The sequence below is a fragment of the Rhipicephalus sanguineus genome, chromosome 5 (genome assembly GCF_013339695.2).
Source record: "Rhipicephalus sanguineus isolate Rsan-2018 chromosome 5, BIME_Rsan_1.4, whole genome shotgun sequence".
Taxonomy (NCBI): Eukaryota; Metazoa; Arthropoda; class Arachnida; order Ixodida; family Ixodidae; genus Rhipicephalus; species Rhipicephalus sanguineus.
Window position 1 is genome coordinate 95,561,817 of NC_051180.1, and position 19,838 is coordinate 95,581,654.

Consider the following 19,838-nt stretch of genomic DNA (forward strand, 5'->3'; position numbering starts at 1 on the left):
GCTGCGCGTGAATGAAATCAAACCACGTGACTGCGCTGATGCAAGCTACCGTACGGCAGCACTCTCTTCACCAAAATAACCGGCGCGCGAACCTTGAGCCTATCGCTAATAAGGGACGATGGCGTTTACTTGCCGTGTGCAGCAGTCAGAAATGCGGACGCACTGTGGAGCCGATGCTTAGAGCAGTGGCCGCTTATTTTGCCGCGGTCCACTCGACGGTCCTTGCGCTCGATGCACGTTTGAGAGCGCTGCAGTACGGTAGCACACGAAAGCAGTAACGTGGTAATATTTTCTCGGCTTTCTTTAAGCGCCGGTAAAAGTCACTACGTAGCATGTACAGTGGGGATGGAAAGAAATTTGAAGAGTGCTGCGCGCTGTTTTCCTCACGCAGCGACCTTGGTGACAATAAAAAGATGCTAGAATGGTTTCTGATTGTATAATTGAAGACTCTGTGGGCTTATTATCATCCAGGGTACAAGAGCGTGAAAAGATATGCGAAACCGTGAAGAATCTAGATGCCGCACTGTTCGCGTTTCTTTCCATCCCCCCCTGTACGTTCCACAAAAAAGTTGGATCGGTCGTTTTGGAATGCCCTCTACAAAGTAACGAAACGCACTTGGCCTAAAGTGAATATTATGCATGTTGCATAATTCATCTTAGTGATTAACAATTAAGCGATATATAAAAATACAACATGGTTTACCACATGGCAGTTAACCAGGTCGTTGGTTTTATTCAGTTGAGGTTAACCGCTTCTTTGTAAATATTTGGTCCAGTTACATGAAGAACCCTGTATAAATACATACAGGCGACACCCTAAAAAGTATGACATTAGAGCATGATGAATCGTCAACATAGATCTGAAGGTGAGACAAGAGAAAACTCAGTGCCTATAGAAAATAGCATGAACGGCTCGTATGGACGCGCATGAGAAAACGGATTACTTATTATTATGTTTCTTAAATCCCCTTCCTAACATTTTGGTTTTTTATAATTTCATTTGTTATAATGCAAACTCAATTTCGCTATTTTACTAAATTGTAAGCAGAATTTGTGTTACGGTATACGGAACAAATTTCATAACACTGACACAACTACAAAGAAAGTAACATCGAGAAAACAAAAGGTCGGATGCGCGTAGACGTTCGTGTGCTAGTTTTTGTCGAGATGTCCCGAGTTCCATCACGTGACTCTGCTCCACCAATGGGGACGCGTAGACCTAATAGCATGTGCTCGCTGAGGCACCCTGGCGGAAAAATAAAAGAATGTCACTGTCCCATAGTTTTATTCTGGTGGCTTAGCGGTAGCAGTATCAGCTTGAGAAGCGGAGTTCAGCCGACACTTATTGTTTCGCTCGGGGGTGTTTCTATAGAAGTATCTTGTAGCTTAAGATACTCGATACATTATTGAATGTATCGGAAATACAGATACAGATACTCATCTTGCGAGACATATCGCGATACAGATACAAGATAGCCATAGAGTATCTAAGATAGTATCTAAGATACATGTATCTTTGATACTGCCCAGCACTGGCTGTTGTAAATGCTCGTGCAAGCCGAGCATGAGCCTGTGCGCCAGGCATCGCAATGGACTGCAAATGAGAAACTAAAACAAAGGGGAAAAAACAAAAAGAAAAAGGCGCTAAGCGATCCAGAGCAACATATCGATGCAGTATGGCAGGGTTTGTTTACTTCTAAGGCACAAGCACCTTCATTTATTATGCGGCCTAAAAATTAAGATATCACATTACGGGTGGTAAAATCATGGAACTATTTCTTGGTGCAAAAGCATCTATTGCAAGAAATCTCGCTGGCCTCCAGAGCGTTACACCTGAAGTATGAAATGAAGTACAGTTGCCAATTGAACTTCACTTAATGTGAAAAAGTTTTCTGTGGATTTGCACATTGTGTCATATTTGGCACATACTGATATCTTCATTTCTATGTGTCAAATAAATGTCATTTTTTTTTTCAGAATGATACAAAATACAGTTGCATAGCAAAAAAGTATTTTTCCCTCATGATTTAATAATTTGTGCAATAGCAGGGTAAGATTCACCAAATTCATTTAAAGGAGCTGAAACATCTATTCTTGTTGGTTTAACTTAATTTAGGTTGTATCAAACTGGCCAAAAACGAGAACTTATGTGCAACTCTTGTCATCTGTGCACTTTTGTTTCTAGAGTGTGCACGTTTGATGCGGAACTGTTTGGCTTCTAATGCAATTCATACAAGTAAAAGCATGTAAGAATATGCAACAGTTACTGTGCACTTTGTTTCAGCAAGTGGCAGGAGGTTCCTTAGGGCCACGGAATCTTTAAAAATCATAACCTCATTTGAAAAGCCAGAGTTATGCAGTCTGACACTATGTGGCAGTTTCAAGTTTCCCAGTAGTTTTTCCCTTTTTCACAACTGAACTGGGGGCCAATAGGAAGCTCAGCCTCAAGATTGCAGTTAGTAATTAAAGGGCCTTTGCCCGGTTTGGGCACTGCAAGTTAACCAGCACGGCACATAGATTGGTTGGTGGTGATTGTGTCTACAAAAATATGATGCCTCTGTGGTGCTAATAATAATTGCTGGGGTTTAACGTCCCAAAACCACAATATGATTATGAGGGACACTGTAGTGGAGGACTCTGGAAATTTCGATCACCTGGGGTTCTTCAACGTGCACCTAAATCTAAGTATACAGGCCGCAAGCATTTTCGTCTCAATCGAAAATGTGGCTGCCGCGGCTGGGATTCGATCCTGCGACCTTCGGGTCAGCAGTCGGGCACCATAACCAATAGACGACCGTGACGTGTACCTCTGCGGTGCTAAAATGACCTAAATTTAAAAGAGGAGGCCACACGTCTTCCTTTTAAGGGCAACTCGCTGGGGAGGGTGAGAGTGCTTATGTGACAGGCACATGTAACCTAACAGGCACTGCTTGGGACACCACTGATCATGGCCCATCTTCCTCCAATGTGAAGCTCACAATGCATGGGCCGCGAAGCAAAATAGAAAGAAGTAAAGAAGGAAGTGAGGCTCGTTACATGAGCATGGCGCACTTCCTTGCCTTTGGCATTTGGGAGAACACAGCATTTGTGGATTTAAGCCAAAGAAAGCAAAAGGGGAGAGCATCTGCTTTGGCAGTGAAGTTTTTCCTGTTGGAGGCATGGTTATAGCTCGGTTTTATATTTTTTTGCCTTGTCCACTAAAGAAAAAAAATTAAGGCAGCTATGCACTAGGGGTGCCAAGCCTGAAGGAAGTGTGGAGCTAGGTGGCCTTCTTTGTTTTTCTTCGGTTTTCTCTTTCTTTCCTCCTCTCTTCTTTTTCTCTTTTTCCATTTTTTTCTCTATTTCTATTTATTTTTTCCTCACTCTTTATCTATTTCTTTCTCTTTCATTCTTTTTCTATTTTTCTTCCTGTTATTTTTCTCTCTTTTGATTTCTCACTTGCTTCCTCTTTTTTTCTATTTTTATACATGGTTTTTTCGGGCCCCTAAAGTGCTTCACACTTATCATCATCAAGGCGCTTGAAGAACAAAAGAAAGAAGACTTCTCCTTGGTGCGAGCGCACGCTCAGTATGCTACAGATGTTTTGCCTGCGTTACGCCACGCTACGACAGCATACGACAGCCCGGCCCCCTAAAATGCTCTGCACTTAAAAGTTTGATGAGTAGAACAAACTGCTAAATGTATGAGGCCAAATTTTTCAGATTGTGACAGACTTCAGTACTTTTTTTTTCTTTAAAGGAGGCATGAGCCACTTTTTCAAGTAATCATTGAATGACCTCAGTATTGGAGTTTATTGCCTGACAAATCACTTGCAGCAAAAGGTTATCAAGTCCGTCAAGAAGAAGCGGAGTTATAGGGATATGTTGCACGCTTTAAGTGCTTTCTTCTTACTCTCATTCTGACGAGCTGCTGGAAGCTACACTGGGAGGGATGGCATGAGGGAAAGAAGTTATGTCAATGTGCGTCATGACCTTGAGTTCACATGATGAAACGCAATCACTGCCTCTCGTTGTGTTTCCTGTGCATGCCAGTGTGGCTACTATGCAATTTTAGCGGACTATAGAGTCTGGCACCAGTATGTGGCAGCAACCCCACGGCAAGAAACTAGTGATGCAGAACTATCAGAAAATTGACTATCGATAGCATCGATAGTTTCTTTGAAACTATCAATAGTGTAAACAAACTATCGATAGTACTACTATCGACAAACTATCGATAGTCCAATCGGTAGTACCATCGGTAATATTACTAGCGATATTACTGCCACGTGTGTTATGCGTTTGTTTTGATGTATTCGAGTTTCACCCACAGACTGTTAGCAGCATTTGACGCAGACTGCGCCACAGTGTTTGAGAAGCTTAGCAATTGTTTGAGATCATTTTGTGAAGATTACGCGCCGGACGCGAATATTCAAGTTTATTCGAGAGCTTACGCGAGCACCAGCGAAGGTTTGATGACTGATGTATAAAGGACGACGCGTTCCAACCGATATCAGATTACTCTCAACGGCTGACGACTGCTCCCGCCGCTATCAGTGCGCCACATGTATCGCTTGCATATTGAGTTTGATTTTCTGGGCACAAGTTCGACCAATAAAGAGCTTCGTATTTCCCAATCTTGCTGCAGTATTCTTCTACCGCCACAACCACTTGACAACTATCCATAGTGGTGCGAATAACGATGCTGTTGCTGGCTGGTCAAATTGCCCAAAATATCCTCGATAGTCTACTATCAGCTTCGCTTCATTTATGAGCAAATTTTGGCAAGATAAATTATTTCCGCTGTGAAAATGGCGGCATATGTCCATCAATAAATTCATATTCAAAATCAGTTACATCTTACAATTAAAAAGTTAGTTCATGATATTTTTTTATCTTGAAACATAAATGCAATATAAATTTGAAGCCATGCAGTTCCACCCGCATGTAACGGCTTTCTTTCCGCTACAGCTGAATAGTTTGACTTTATGATCATGTGTCAGCGAAGCACTCTCGTGAAGAACACAAGCATGTCAACTTTCTTGCCCTTCAGCCTGCTCCTCCGGCTCCACTATGTACCATGCGCGCAGGGAACTGAGTTTATTCTGCACTGAGTTCGCGCTGTTGATTTTATACTATCGATAGTACTTACTATTGATAGCACTATCGATAGTATTTTTTACCATCGATATTTCGATAGTGACTCAGCTATCGATAGTATCAATAGTACCATCGATAGTTCTGCATCACTACAAGAAACTCATCTGATCCAAACGCCACTCTTGATTTTTGCCGGCTGTTGGCCAATAGCTTGCTATCTTTTGTTTGACATCAAACAGCACGTGCCGTCAGCTCCATAGATAGTTAGCACAGGCCTCTGTGTGAAAAGAGGGTGCCTGAGAGAATTGCAACTTCACGCTCCGCACGTCAACTCTCCTTGCCGTGCACGACTGCAAGATTTGGCTGAGCAATTCATAACAGTGTCTTCTTTCCGCAGGATGTGTTTTTTCACCAAGCACTAGGGGTGGTTCACAACCCCATTAACAGTACAGCTCTGGAATCCTTTTGCAACTGACATTGTTTTGCTCACAATCTGTGGACGCATTCATATCAGCGCTTGAGTTGCACCTTGAGTCTTTATCGGAACGACGATCAGATTGTTGTCTATTATGCCACAACACTTTGCGCACGCGCACCATCTGTATGAAATTTTTTAAGTGTTTTCCTTTACTGTTACTTTCCATTGCGTGCACATGTTGGACATTCAGAGCTGCTTTCTATGTCTGTATATTGTTGCGGCCACATCCACTGTGCTGTTTTTCATTACTGTATTAACTGGTTGTGCCACTTACGTGAGGTACCCACTGTACGTCCTGTTTTTCTTCACTGTATTCTCTTGCTAAATAGTGTGCCTATTGCAGTCCACCTTCCATTAATTATCTGTTTCTGTGTCCATTCTGTTCCAAGATTTGTGCACCTCCTTGTACTAATGAGACACTGTGCCAGCACTGCTTATGTGTCCGCTCCTGTATGAGCCTTTTATGGCTTACAGTATTGATAAAAAATTGCAATATTATTTCTCTAAAGCCTTCACGAGACGGCGCCTTACAACTTATGTGTAATCAAAATTTGTAATGGTACCCAGTGAGAGGCCCTTGAAAGGTTTCTTTGATCATTTCAGCAGTGATTGCAAGCCTTAATTTGGCTTCAATAATTGCAATTTGTTACCCAGCAGCTGCACACATAAAACAATACTTGGCATATACTCCCAAGTCATAAGAGGCATTTTTATGATGTCATTGAAAGGTGCAGCTTACGATCACTCTGCTTTGCCGTGACTTGACGGAGGGGCCAAAAGTTGGAGACTGACAAGGAAGCACTGCAAGGGCAGCTTTACCAAGGGATAATTGAAAAGAAAGAAAGCCAACATTCAGGAAATCAACAAAGAGAGGTGTGGCAGTATGGGCGTGAAATCAAGTGCACGTAGATGTCATTCTAGTTGAGGTTAAAAGGACGATGTGAAACCAGGCAGGTCGTGTGAGCATACACCATGGTCTGCTAATGTATAACCAGTGGTGATGCCAAAGGGTTGAAAATGCACTCAAGGGTGTCAGAGGGCTGCGTTGTAATGACATTTAGGTGTAATTTGCATGCATAAAATGATTAGGTAACTTGCATCTTTGGGAGAGGTAATCAGTCTGCATAATCATGCGCATGTTTACTACCAGAGTGACCACTTGTAACAACGAATTAATCCACGGATTGCTTACCAAATTCTGTGTTGTTAGTCCCGGCCTGTTGGAAGAAAAAGTAGTGTAAAGAGATAAGCCACGAATGCAACTAAGACGACTTCGTAAGTTGCTGTTAGTCAGGCAGTGGTTTTCAAGAGGCTGTGGAGCTGTTGAAATCGGGAAATATGAGCTGCTCGCTACTGCAGATGGGAATGTTCGCAACCATTTTATTATGAGTGAGCTTAACTTGGTTTTGCTAGCTTATTGCCTAAAAATGATGTCCATTTTTTGTTTTAAAAAGTTTGACGTGAAACAAGCCTCTGCACATTTTTTCGCTGCTCATTAAATAAGCCCAGCTTCAGTTAAGCCTCGAATGTGTAGGGTGCCAGCAGCATTCATTTAACTATATTGAAACATTTTTGCTGTTTCTCAGGTTGCCTGACTTATGACTACTCTGCTTGGAACCTGAATGAAGAGCAAGTAGTCACTTCATTCGAAGACCTGGACTACAAGATTTACCTCTCAACGTATGTCTATTCCAGAGAACTTACGCTAAATGTTTCCTTCGAGACCACATCGGAAGGTATGCCCAATTCAGTTTGTAAGCCGAGTGGGCTTTTGGAAATTTGTGGTGGCATGTTCCTTGTGCCACAAAAAATTATGATTGAATTTTTAAACAGAGGTTTATTAAACTCTTCAAAAGCTTACAGAGTGACAACCTCTAGTGACTTACTGAGATCTTGTTGATGAGTGAGTTGGTGAATACTTGAAAACATCTTTATTTTAGCACTAAAAAAGACTAACACATGAGAGATGACAGAACAAGCGCTACTAACTGGTTTATTGCAATGGGTTGCAATGAGACATATAACATAGCGGTGCGCAAATGAACAGGGAGCATATCTAGACAATACCACTTATAAGGCTGTGAACGTGTCGCATCAAAAAAACCTTATCTTGCTTTTATAAAGCGTTATGGACGGGTCGTTAAAACAATCAGTTCCTTTTTTCTTTATATTATACACCTCCCATAGTTCACGGACTGATGTGTTCCGGCTTCTACCTAAAATCTTGGCTTCGCGAAATATCGGCTCACTCGTGCATTTTTAGCAGTGAAGATATTGTCAAACACCTTACAGGTTTGGCTTTAAAGGAAGCTTATTCACCTGTAGCCATGCATGTATACAAAAGTTGTGTCTATAAGGAAAATAAAGTGATTACATTGTATTGCATTGAATGTGTCACACTCAACATGAATGTGATGAGAAACAAACCGAAAGGCCATCGATGTCGATGTTGACTGCCAGATGCCTGTCAACTTTGGAAAACTAGCTCGGCAGGATGGGAAGTTTGGTTGTTCTGTAATACTACCTGTCCATTGTGAAAACGTCCGTGTTCTTATTACTTTTTTCTTTAACAATTGAAGTATGGCAATGTCTGTCTTAAAAATATTTGCCATACAAGAGGTACAGTACTCATGGATTCAAACGCAACATTAAATTTTTTAGTGTATATAATGACTGGTACGTGCAATTGCTCAAGATAACCACGTCATGTCGCGGTGAATCTGGTCTCTTAAAGATAATGTTGGCCCTAATCTACGCATTCAAGTCGAAATTACGCCGATATGATCCAAACTGAAGATGGTGGAAACGAAGGTATGTTTCTTACATAGCTCTGATTTGTCCCGTTTTAGTTCGTGAGTACTGTACATAGGTACTTTATAGGAGAAGTGCCATTTGATCAGCTTATTGTCGCTGTAGCATCAAGGCATCAAAGTGTTATGTGATGCACAAGTAATTAAACCTTACTCCTTACTAGGGTTTTCTTTCTCTCTCTTTTTTTTTTTTTTTTTTTGAAGGCTCGTGGCAGTGAGCCATACACAATATCCTGGGTTTTCCTGAATGCTTTGACACCTTGCACTCTTCTTGTACAATAAGCGGCAATCCCACAGAAGGCATTGGTATAACATTTTTCATGTTGTATACTACCCTCTTGGTAGATCATGACAGAATTGTCACTGCATATATTACTTCCAGAATTAGTATTCACTGCGAGGTTCCTAGTCGAACATATTCAGTGATGTAGCTGCTAAGGGAATAGGATGGTTGAACATGGTTAAATAATGCTGATGTTTGGCCTCTTTGAGGCAACACGTTGCTTTGCAGGTCAACTGTCGTCAAATGACTTCGTTTTGAAATATCGATGTTTCAGATGTGCACGGCTTTGACTTTTCGTTGCTCGACTACAAGTTTACCGGCACTGGGAAAAAGTACCATACTTGCCGCATGTTTGACTTGAGGAATTACTCGAATCCCTCGGTGGGTGTGGCTCCTTACTGCTGTCATCCGCAACTATTTTATGTGTAGTCATTACCTCATATTAAGCGGTGAGGCTTTTAAGCTTTCGGGTAGTGCATGCTTGAAAAGCAGTTTTAGTTGTTCGAGTGTCTTTCTGTCCCACAACATAATTATCGTCTGACTTGCTTGAGTTTCTTTTCTCGAAAACTCTGTGCGCGCTACTTTTTTTTTTATGTCAGAAATACTGTGTCACGCTTATAGCATCAGGGGGATTACAGGTCCTTTAAACACTTATTAACCCTTAAAAATTGAAAAGTACATTTTCAAGGGCCTCGAAAGTCCTTGAATTGTTTTCTTTCCTTGAAGATTCTTGAATTTCATGACAAACACTGTCTAATATTGTTCATTTTTTAATATAGTTCATTTTTCTTCTGATGCGTTTTGGGCCATTGGTGACCTTTGTGTCAGTTGAAATCAAATGCGACATGACTTTTTCACCTGCAGCCCTTTATTGCTAGGGTATCATTTTTGTTACACCATAGAAGGATATTTTTTGCAGCTTGCTGCTTACTTGCTGGTGTGCTGATTACCAATGAGCCAATAAATGTTTTCGTGGCATTGACACTTTTTTTTTTTACCCACCTCTAGTGATTAAGCCAGGGTATGCCTGGAGATCCCTGCAACGAAGGAGAAGCAAATAAATTTTTTTGTCCACTGTTTTTTTTTTTATTTTTAGGCTAGTGTCTTCTATGACTGTTACTACAAAATCAGAGGAGATTATGTCAACAACAATTTCTTCGTCACATCGCGGGGATTACCTACAAATCGTGTGGGAAAGTATTTTGTCACACTGTCTACATCACCTCTGCAACATGGTGAGCATTTTAGAAAAGCATCTTTTCAGATGCTTACAGTGGTGTCTATAAACTTGTCTAGATATTAACTTTGAGGAAACAATTTAGACGCCTAAGCACCACCAGAAAAAAGACAAAGCACAGGAAAAGAGCATCACTCGCAACTGATTTTATTTGCAGGAGAACAGCAGGAAATATATACTCCGCACCACACATGTGCAAACAGCACTGCTTCACCTAACCACTACATGTCAAACAGGAGGGCATTGGAAAGTAATTTCTAGTCCACCAGAGTGAAAAAAATAAAGGAGGAGAATTTTTAGGTCTGGCGGTCCCATGCCGCCGATTTCCCATAGGGTGGATGTCCTCCCAAGCGACTATGTACTTCGCTTTGCCGAGCACCAGGCTGGAAGTGCACTTATACCTAATTTACCAGTAGGTGCCTGGTGGCAACAATTCTCTGCCTCCCACAGCAGCGGCGGATGCTCAACTATTTCACCATGGCTGTGGTGGGTTAAGGTATGCCCAGGGGCCTTGACAGAACCTTATGGGGCTACCTTTCGAGATGGGTACCCAGAAACAACCGAGTGCCAGGTCGGTGTACTCGTCTACCCATTAGGAAAAACCGGCTGGTTTCTGGTTGGCACTGGGAATCGAACCCGGTACCTACCGCATTGGAAGCGGACGCTCAACCATGAAGCCACCGCTGCGGTATCAGACATGCGCAAAACCACAGACGTGTGACTTATACACACTTTGCCTTTCTTTTTTCTCCAAGAAGCTTCCATTATTTCCCGGCCCAGCGCATCTGAGCTTTTGGCAAGAACAGAAACACTGGAAAACCTCGCCTCACACGAGCAGGAATTACAATGTGTTGGCAAATGTGCCGACAAATTGTTTCGAATGGAAAGTTTGTGCTCCCTAACTCTGACATCCAGACACCGACCAGTTTGGCCGACCAGTTTGTACGTCCGGTGTGGCGTATACATTTCCTGCTGTTCTCCTGTGAATAAAATCAGTTGCCAGTGACGCTCTTTTCCTGTGCTTTGTCTTTTTTTCTGGCGGTGCTTAGGCGTCTAAATTTTTTCCTCAAAGTTATGTACCACTCAGTCCAGCAACAAGTTCTTCTATCTTAACTTACAATGTGTTCACATGTTGATAACCACTGAACATATTAACTGTAGTTCTATTAATTTCTCCAAATTTTCTTGCCATGTTAGTGTGCAATTAGCTGCGCATTCATAGCAGGTTAGACAGACACCTACGTTGGCAGATGCAACAAATATTCTGCAGCATGCATTGTTTAAACACAATGTTTAAAAATATTGCGATTTGCTTTGTCTACAGTAGAGTATTGTAAAATGGAATCTGAAGGGACCAGAAAAATGTGTTCTACTTCAGGAGTTTCTTTTTCAAGAAGAGATGTTTAGGGGGTACAGCAGCCAAGTACAAGCACAAGCAAATTAGAGGCAGCTGTTTCATTTAAGCGGCATTTCTGTTTAGGCAATTTCCCATTACCAATATTTTACTGTATTATACAATATTGTGGTGTAGCTGTACGCTGTATGTCTTGGCTACTCTAAATTCTCTGATAAATTGTCAAAATTAATAGCTGCTTGTTTCTTTACCTGTGGGCTTTAGTCTGTTTTTTCAGTTCCTTTGCTTAAAAGTTATGTCATTGTGTCTCCTGCGCTAGGATTGCAGCATTTGTGTTCACAGAGGGTACAAAGCAGGAAGAAGCAGATACAAGGTTGTTTCAAGAGGGGTTCAGCTTATGGAAAGACACGATAGGTCCTCTTAATGGGGGTATACATTAAAAAAAAGGCGGGGAGGTACGGACATTTGGAACCTCCGTTCTGGATACACCAGTGAAAGCAGGAAACGTGGTGGCACGCTCTTACGCTGCATTTCCTTCAGCGCTAATAGAGGCCAGCTGAAGTGCAAAGATTCACTCGCATTGTCTCAGTCGTCTAGTCATACTTACTTGCCTTAGTCATACTACTACCAGTTAGCTTGCAATGTCTTCACACATTGCCTGTTGCCAGCTGGGAGATGAAGTAGGAAGATAAATTTTCTATAATATTCCACCTGTGTAGTTGTGTTGTTGTTTCGCACTTCCCCTGTTTTTCTACTCTTTAGTGCTTTCTGTGTACCGTCTGTCCTTCACTATTCTTCTCTCCTTTCTTTCTTTCTTTCTTTCTTTGACTTCTTGCATCCCTGAAGTCTCTCTCGAAGGTGCTGCTGGCCTGGTCTCTTCCTTGTTTCCTGTCTGTGAGTTTGTGTCTTCTGCGCTTCACTTTGTGCATTGTTCTTTCCATCCCAGTTAGGCTTAAAGTTTAACCTTACGACAGTGCTGCATGAAAAATCAAGTTTTACTATTGTCGGGTGCAACTTACGAAACCAGGAAAGGCCCTCTCCAGATGACTGAAGCATGGCAGCTGATTGTTTCCGCACCTAGAGAAATATTCTCCCTCATGGGCTTCGTCAGCGGGGTGACTGACTGTCCGACTCATGATGCCAGTCTAGTGTGCATGCCTATCGGTGCAGGCATGTATTTACCTGCCTTTGAGGTGCAGATGCCATTGCCTTCTAAAGTTGTGACCGACATTACATGGTTTACAATGTCTCATTCATTGTAAAAGTGCACGAAACGTTCCTTGCTTGCTGTAACTGAAGCTCGCCTGCAATGATTTTTGCTGGCAATAACTCTCCGCAGTGAATGCTCATGAAATAACTCTCCGCAGTGAATGCTCATGAAACAGTGAAACAACTGATGCTGAAGAGTTGGATTAGGAGCAGAGCCTAAGCATGGTTGATGGATAGATCAGTCACAGTGACACTTGCGCAGCACTGATTTGTCCGAGGTGTTGATTGTCACTTGACATCTGTATGGCAGAACGAGAGAATGTATGCAATTGGGAGAGCACAATCATGATCCTGGAGCCAGCATTACAGAAGAAGTTTGTGACAGCTCAGTTTGGTCTCGCTGATGTCAAGTTCAATGTTACGAGGTGAGCGTGTTACCTTTGTCAATGATGCTCTGTTTCAAGCTTCACTGAAAACTTTGCAAGCATATTGCTATGCGAGCTAAGTACGTTGTGCCAGCACAATTACAAATACAGTTAAGTCAACAAACAACAATAATTGGGACCCAAGTACACATTGTGATATTCTGGTGACAATATGGACATGACTTGCTCATTTGTTATTTATGGGTAGCATAGCAGGAACAGAGAATGGCAAGTTACGTTCTGCAGCGATGCACAACTGCAGTGCTCTGCAGCTTGTGCCATCTTTCCAATTGCCTCAGTGGTCTAAATTTCATTCGTGCTACAGTGCTTGGGCATGTAATTTAATTTGTCCTTGCTTGACTACCTCTATAGTCGGGTGCAACTTTAGAAGTCCGCGGCATTTCCTCCTAAAAGTGGATGCACACAGGCCTGCACCAACGGGCGCGCACTCCAGACTGTTGCCATGAGCTGGATGGCCGGTGACCTCGCCTTCAGAGAGCACTAAGAAGTGCATTAGTGGGGCTATTTCATTAGTCGTGAAGGCGATCGGCTGCCACACTTTGGTTGCCTGGGTGGGGCCTCTCCTGTCTTCTTAAGTTGCATCTGACTATAGGTGTATTGTATTGATCACTGGCATCAATCTGGTCGTCAGCATTTCTTCTTTTTACTGTGAAGACTGTGAATCTTTGCAGTGCGCTACAGTATAAACCATATATGTGTCTGTGCTGGACATTTTGATGGCCATCGATTCTTCCAAGTACTGCTCAGCGATGTATTTGTTGTTGCTAGAGTGTTGTTATAAAAATGTACTGTCATCCCTTTCCTGGCACTACACAGATACAACGTCAGCCTTGTGAGTTGGGACTGGGATTCTACAAATGGCGGTGTTGTGGTTCAAGAGCAGATCATAGAAGCCGAGCCTGGCAACAGGTCAATGACCACTGTGTCCTTCACAATGGTGGCCTCCGGCACGTACTACCTGCGCATACGCCCCGAGCACCCTTCTTGGAATGAGAGTTGCAATTTCTCCAGGACAGACATTTTTACAATCCCAGGAGGTTTGTACATTGCCACATTTTATGTGCCTGAAACATTTTGCATTCACTGCATTCTTTGTGTCATTGTGTTCTTACTGTGCTTATCGTAGATAGATGTGCTCACTGCATCACCCCTGATCTTGAAGCCTGCATGCGATGGAAGGATGTACAGTGATCACAGATTGAAATACAAAAATTTAGGGCTAGGTAATGCACCTACTTTCATTTCTACCGTGTTCTATTAATGTCATATCAGTTAATTTTGGCTCTAGCACTTACACAACAGCCAACATTGCCTTTAGTGACCAGATTCGCAGTGACATGACACAGTTATCTCGTGCACTTGCATACACCAGTCATTACAGTGTAGCCTGGTTATAACGAAGTTGGCGGGAATCTGAAATTACTTCGCTATAACCGCTTTTTTGCTATATCTGGACTCTAAAAAAAAAATCAAACATTATGCAGACCAAGAAAAATAATTTATTTACACTTTCTGAAAAAAGCAATCAAGGGTCCCTTGCACGCGTTTCTCGAGCGCACGTTTCAGAACACGTTGCTCAACGTTGTCTATCACATTGCAACTGCCCGGTTCGGTGCACAAGTACATACGCAGCGTGTCGACAGCTGCGAGAGCTGCTCCGGCGGTCCCAAGCTGAGGCGCGCCAACGTCGTCACCTTCGCCGTCCGAGGAACTGCTATCTGCGGCCGTTCCCTTTTTGGAGACGCTAGCGGCGAGTTCATCGGTGGTGAGCTCCTCCGTTGCGACGAGGTCTTGATCTGCCAGGGCAAAGTTCAGATAATCCAACCCGCTTGGGACAAGGCTTGCATTGTCCGTGGCCTCCCACAGCTGCCCCAAGCTTGTCACTGCCACGGCACCATCCGCTGCAACAGCATCGATGTTTGCTGTCGTAAAGTTCGCCGATTCACATGGGCAGGCCTAGCTGCAACCGCGGCAAGTCCAAGCGCGCTGTGATAATCCGCTTTTCACCAGTGAAACAGCACGAGCGAACGAATGCTTCTGCTGCTCAACCGTGGTCATGTCCAAGCGTGCTGTGATAATCCGCTTTTCACTTGTGAACAGAGACACAGTGAGCCTTTGGCGGAGCAACGCAGCCAGGCTTAGGCAGGCCTAGCTGGTGGCACCATGCCGTGGAAAAAAAGCAATTTAGGAGCGCACCAACTTGCTTCGCTTTTTCACCAAAATGAGGCGCCACAAGCGGAACCGGTCTAAAGCGGTCAGAAAGTTTCTGAAGCTGCCCCCACGACCTCCTCTTTGAAGAGAGGAGTACGCCGTGAAACGAGATAAGATCGCGGCGGTCGGCCCGCCTGGCACTGGAAAAAAGAATGGGAAGCGTTCGCGAGACGGCTACCGGGCGACCATGTGGTGCGGTGAAGCAAGCTTTCGAGCCAAGTGGGGCGACGCGGCTGCCGGGAGCCAAGAATTGGCGGTTTTTCGGCCTAGTTGATTCACGCGAAAACTCAAAAGGTGGTTTGATGGATTTTTTTTTTTTGTTCTCGACAAAAAAATCTCGCTATATCCGCTGAGTCGCATTTTTTTACTTCGGTAAAAGTGGACTTAAAAGGCATTGAAAATGCGGAAATTGGGACGGGAAATCAAGATCACTTCGTTATAACCGCTATTTCACTGTAAGTGGGTTCGGTATAAATGGGCTACACTACTAAAAAATTTCATGTCCTTTTTCAGTCTACGAGCACTGTACATGAATGCCTGCAGGTGCAAATACCTGCAGGCCTCCCTCCACTGCATGATTGTGCATTGTGTGTGCATGTGTTTACATACTAATATGTATGCATATATACACACATTGTAGTGCCTTGTTATTGAACGTTGTGGGCTTCTTGTGTGCTTTTGCACATAACCAACACACGCAGCTACATTCCTGAGGATACAGACGAAAAAAGGAAAATTATTCAAACCATTACCAAAACTACCCAGCGCTATTGTTGGCCTAAAGCTAGGTTTCAGAAACAAAGCGTGTACACCCGTCACTGCTTTCAACACATTCCACTTTTAAGCAGTGCAGCTTCACAGCGATACGGAACAACACCGCTGTGAAACTGCAGTTGAAGGGAAGACTTGCCTTTGTGATGAGCATATGTGACATTCATATGTTGGAATGTCTAATAACACAGATCCATTTCAAGTTGCCTGTGTATTGTCTATAGAATGCACAATGTCCACTGCATAATGTGTGAAGGCATTGTAGTGGCGAGGGCTCTACGACGGTCAAACTGGTGCTTGTGGGTTGTTTACAATTGTAGGCACAGCAGTGCTAAGATAGGACATACAAGCAGCACACACAGCGATGACTTTCAACTGATTTTATTCGAAACACTTCATGCAGTACTATACATATACCACATAAGCACATTATAATATCGTAATCACGGTACTGTACAGTGCAGAAGTGTCGCTGCTAGTGGTCTCTTGTCTGGATGCCTTGAGTGTTCGCACACTGTCTGGCGGATCTTGTTGGTGAGGCACCACCGTAGTTGTGATATGCATAAAATTACTGTGAGTGCATATATGCTGTGTGCTGTCTTTCGAATAAAATTAGTTTAAAGGGACACTAAAGGCAAACAACAATTTATGTCAGAGTGAAAGCTCAATGTATGACAACTTCTAAAACGCCAATATTATCAACAACAGTGCCCTTTTTACCGAGAAATTAAGCTAAATGTATCACATGATGAGCGCCACGAGTGGGACATTTTCGAAGTGATCCCGATGACGTATGAGAGTCTGCCTACAATAAATCACTAGTAATCAAACTAGCAGCAATAAAAAAAGAACCTTCCGTGCATGAAAAGACGTAATAAAATGTTGTTTGTTCGTTTCCATTTGATTAATGGAAAAAAGAACCTCTGTGGCATTGCCATGGGGAACGGTGCGCGTGGTTCAAAGGTTCCATTTTCGCCGAACTGCGCTTCGCCCGGCGCCCTGCTTCGCTCACGCGGTCGCGTCTCAGTGGTAGTTTCGGGATCGCGTACTGCCGCGTGTGTTTTGCGCGCTCGTGAAAGTCGCTCTGACAGAAAGTTCGACAAAATGCCGCATGCAACGACGCCGGTACTACGAGCCCTCAGCAGCATACCGCGTTCATCGGGGCTCAAGTCGCTGAATTGGAGCCCAGCGTCACGAGCCAATGTCTCGTTGTCAAGTTCTCCGTCCTCATCCATTGCGGCGATTGCGGCAAGCTTCGATGGCCGTTGTTGCTGCTGTGGGTCCCGCTACTTTCGCTCTGCTCCTACGAGTGTCGGCGGCCGCGCAGTAAAGGCGGGCAACGTTGGGCACGGCAGCAGTGACGTATGAAAGTCGGATTTCAGGCGGGCGATTTGAAGTGCGCTAACGCGATGCGGACCACTAAAACATGATTTTATTTAAAAATAAGCACTTCCTTGGCATAAAAGTAGCACTACGAGGTTTCTGGACCGCTATTTCAACAATCAACATCGACTTAATATTTGCCTTTAGTGTCCCTTTAAAGTCAGCACTGTGTGTGTCTATTGCTAGTATCTCTCTTGCCCTCCTAGTGCTTAACCTATTCAGTTCTTCTGAGATATTGTGGCATATGCTAGTTTATCTGCAGTTCCCAGAGCTTATGTACTATGAGTGAATTGGGAAGAAACGATTAGTTAGGAGAAATAGCGAACGCAAGCAAGAAGAAGGGAAGACAGGGTGAGGTGAATGAAAAACTGGTGGAATTAAAACACACATGTGTAGTAATGTGTGTTGTACTATAGTCAAGACCAAATGTGAGCGTTGCCACTTAGTCCAGTTGCCAGAGACCTTCAATTTTGCTGTGTTTTATTCCAGATACTGGATCAAAGCTTGCCATTACCATTTCTCTGGTGTTTGCGCTGGTCCTAATTGGTGCCGCTCTAGCAGCGTCTATCATTTATGTCTGCATTAAAAGTAAGTGATTTTGTGCTCTTGGTATTTGTGGCGTTTTTGTTTGTTTATTTCTTCACGTTATTGTATAGCCCAACAGAATGAAGTGGCAGGCATGTAGTACGTGCATCATGCGTGTCATTCCGCAAGTTTTCAACTTGCTATCCTGTTGAGTGAGCATTAACATGCCCATAAATATTTATCTGCAGTTAGTCGGCTATTACAAAAGTTAATTGGTGTCTGTGGGTGATGGCCGACCAAAACAGAGATCCACTTATGTAAAACTAACTAATTCGAAGATGATGGTATCTTCGTTACCTGTATTTTTTCTTTCTTGCAATGACAGCATCTTAATTGATGCAAGGACATGTGCGACTAGTTGGAGACACTGTCACTGACTCTGGGTACCTGACGCAAGTTGTTTGCTGCCCTTGAATATATTGCTGTGGTGAATCAAGGAACATACAAATAATTTTGTTCGTTTGTGATACGTTACAGAGAGAGCCACACAAGCACGAAAGTATGCCACAGTATTTCTACTCTACTCGTACGACTCAGCGACGCACTTCCAAGCGGTGCAGGCCCTGTACCAGTTCCTGTCAAAAGTTCCTGGCCTGCGCGTGGTGTTCGATGTGACTGAAGCCAACGAAATGGGAGCCCCACATCAGTGGCTGCCTACCTGGCTGCATCGTGCTGACCACATCCTCCTCGTCGTATCACAGGGTGTCTATGAAAAAGTGTGTGCAAGAAGAAATTCTCTGATAGCGCATATGTGTGAGCACAGTTTGCGCTTTTTAGAATGTTGCCAACAGGAAAATTTATTCGAGGTCAGGGTGGGCCAGAGATACCTTGAAATTGTGTCGCGATACGATACAATATAGTCGGGCAAGAAGTATTTGAGATACAGATACAAGATACTTCCAGAATTATTGTATCCGATACGATACTTCCCAATTGTATCTTAAGATACTTCGATACATTTGCAAATTTGCTATTATAGATCGATATAATGAAGCAACGAACACCTATGTACAAAACTGTTTACTTGAAAATTTCTTAAACTGCGACCAACCTTGTTTAATTTTAACGAAATATGTGTTTGTATCTCAAGAATTCTGTCTTTCTTGCTCAAGGTATATTAGTGTCATTCTGAAACAACTTATTGGGATCTGTTTGGCTGCCTAGCATAAAAGCTCTTTATATGCTGCCCTGTCAGTGGTTTTTGCTTGACACTTTTGTAATTAATGGACATCACTGCTCTACTTGCTGACCAGCTAGCGGGTTGCCATCTATTTACAAGAACGTCAGTAAGAAGCCTCCGCACGATGGTGCAAATACCGCTGTGCATTACCATTTTCGCAACACCGGGTCACCCGACAGGTGTAAAGCAGTGACAATGCTGGAGCCGATATTTTAATTTTTTTTTTTTGACGCATCCGTGTTTACATTGAGGACATAAAACTGCAATGATTTTTCGTGTGCTACTTACCTGCTGGCGTGAGGCATTTGTTAGCGACATACTCACTAATGAGCAATCTTTTAGCATTTCTTCTCCGAGAGAACTAGCGACACCAGAAACTCAGACGTATTGTAGTGTCACAGAGTGTCGCAAGATACCACTGCTATTCACATTATTGCCACTTTTAAATACAATTACCTGTTGATTGGCAACACTAAAAAAAAGCTTTACGGTGATCTCAAAAGGGGAAACGAATATATCTAAGTGAAATAGCAGGGCGGTTCTGTATCAGACAATCACAGTAAATAAGCATACAGGGTGTCTAACGTAGCTATAACCAAATATCTAAAAAAGTGGTTAACTGCGACTGAATGAACCGATGTAAATATGGTTGCCGTCAGTGCGCTATATGTTTTTTCGCGTCATGGTTGATTAACTAAAGTCTGTTATGCACTTTTACATATTCCCTTTCGAAGTGAAATTACAGAAAAGGTTGCAGAAAATCAAGTATGTTCTTGTGAGATAGCAACATGAAAGTGTTTCTTTTCGCTAGGT

The 19,838-nt window shown here is 43.1% G+C and overlaps 1 protein-coding gene across 6 annotated transcripts in view; it reads left to right on the plus strand.

The window, feature by feature from the left end:
• Positions 1-19,838, plus strand: part of LOC119394014 (uncharacterized) — a 56,635-nt gene that overhangs the window by 28,221 nt on the left and 8,576 nt on the right. The window contains exons 3-9 of one of the 6 annotated variants that reach the window (XM_049415582.1): positions 7,143-7,292; positions 8,924-9,030; positions 9,746-9,884; positions 12,760-12,874; positions 13,712-13,932; positions 17,750-17,848; positions 18,323-18,561. In XM_049415582.1, the coding sequence (XP_049271539.1) occupies positions 7,143-7,292; positions 8,924-9,030; positions 9,746-9,884; positions 12,760-12,874; positions 13,712-13,932; positions 17,750-17,848; positions 18,323-18,561 (1,070 nt within the window). The remainder of the gene's footprint in view (positions 1-7,142; positions 7,293-8,923; positions 9,031-9,745; positions 9,885-12,759; positions 12,875-13,711; positions 13,933-17,749; positions 17,849-18,322; positions 18,562-19,838) is intronic. The other 5 variants (XM_049415586.1, XM_049415585.1, XM_049415584.1 and 2 more) reach the window with 5 other exon arrangements.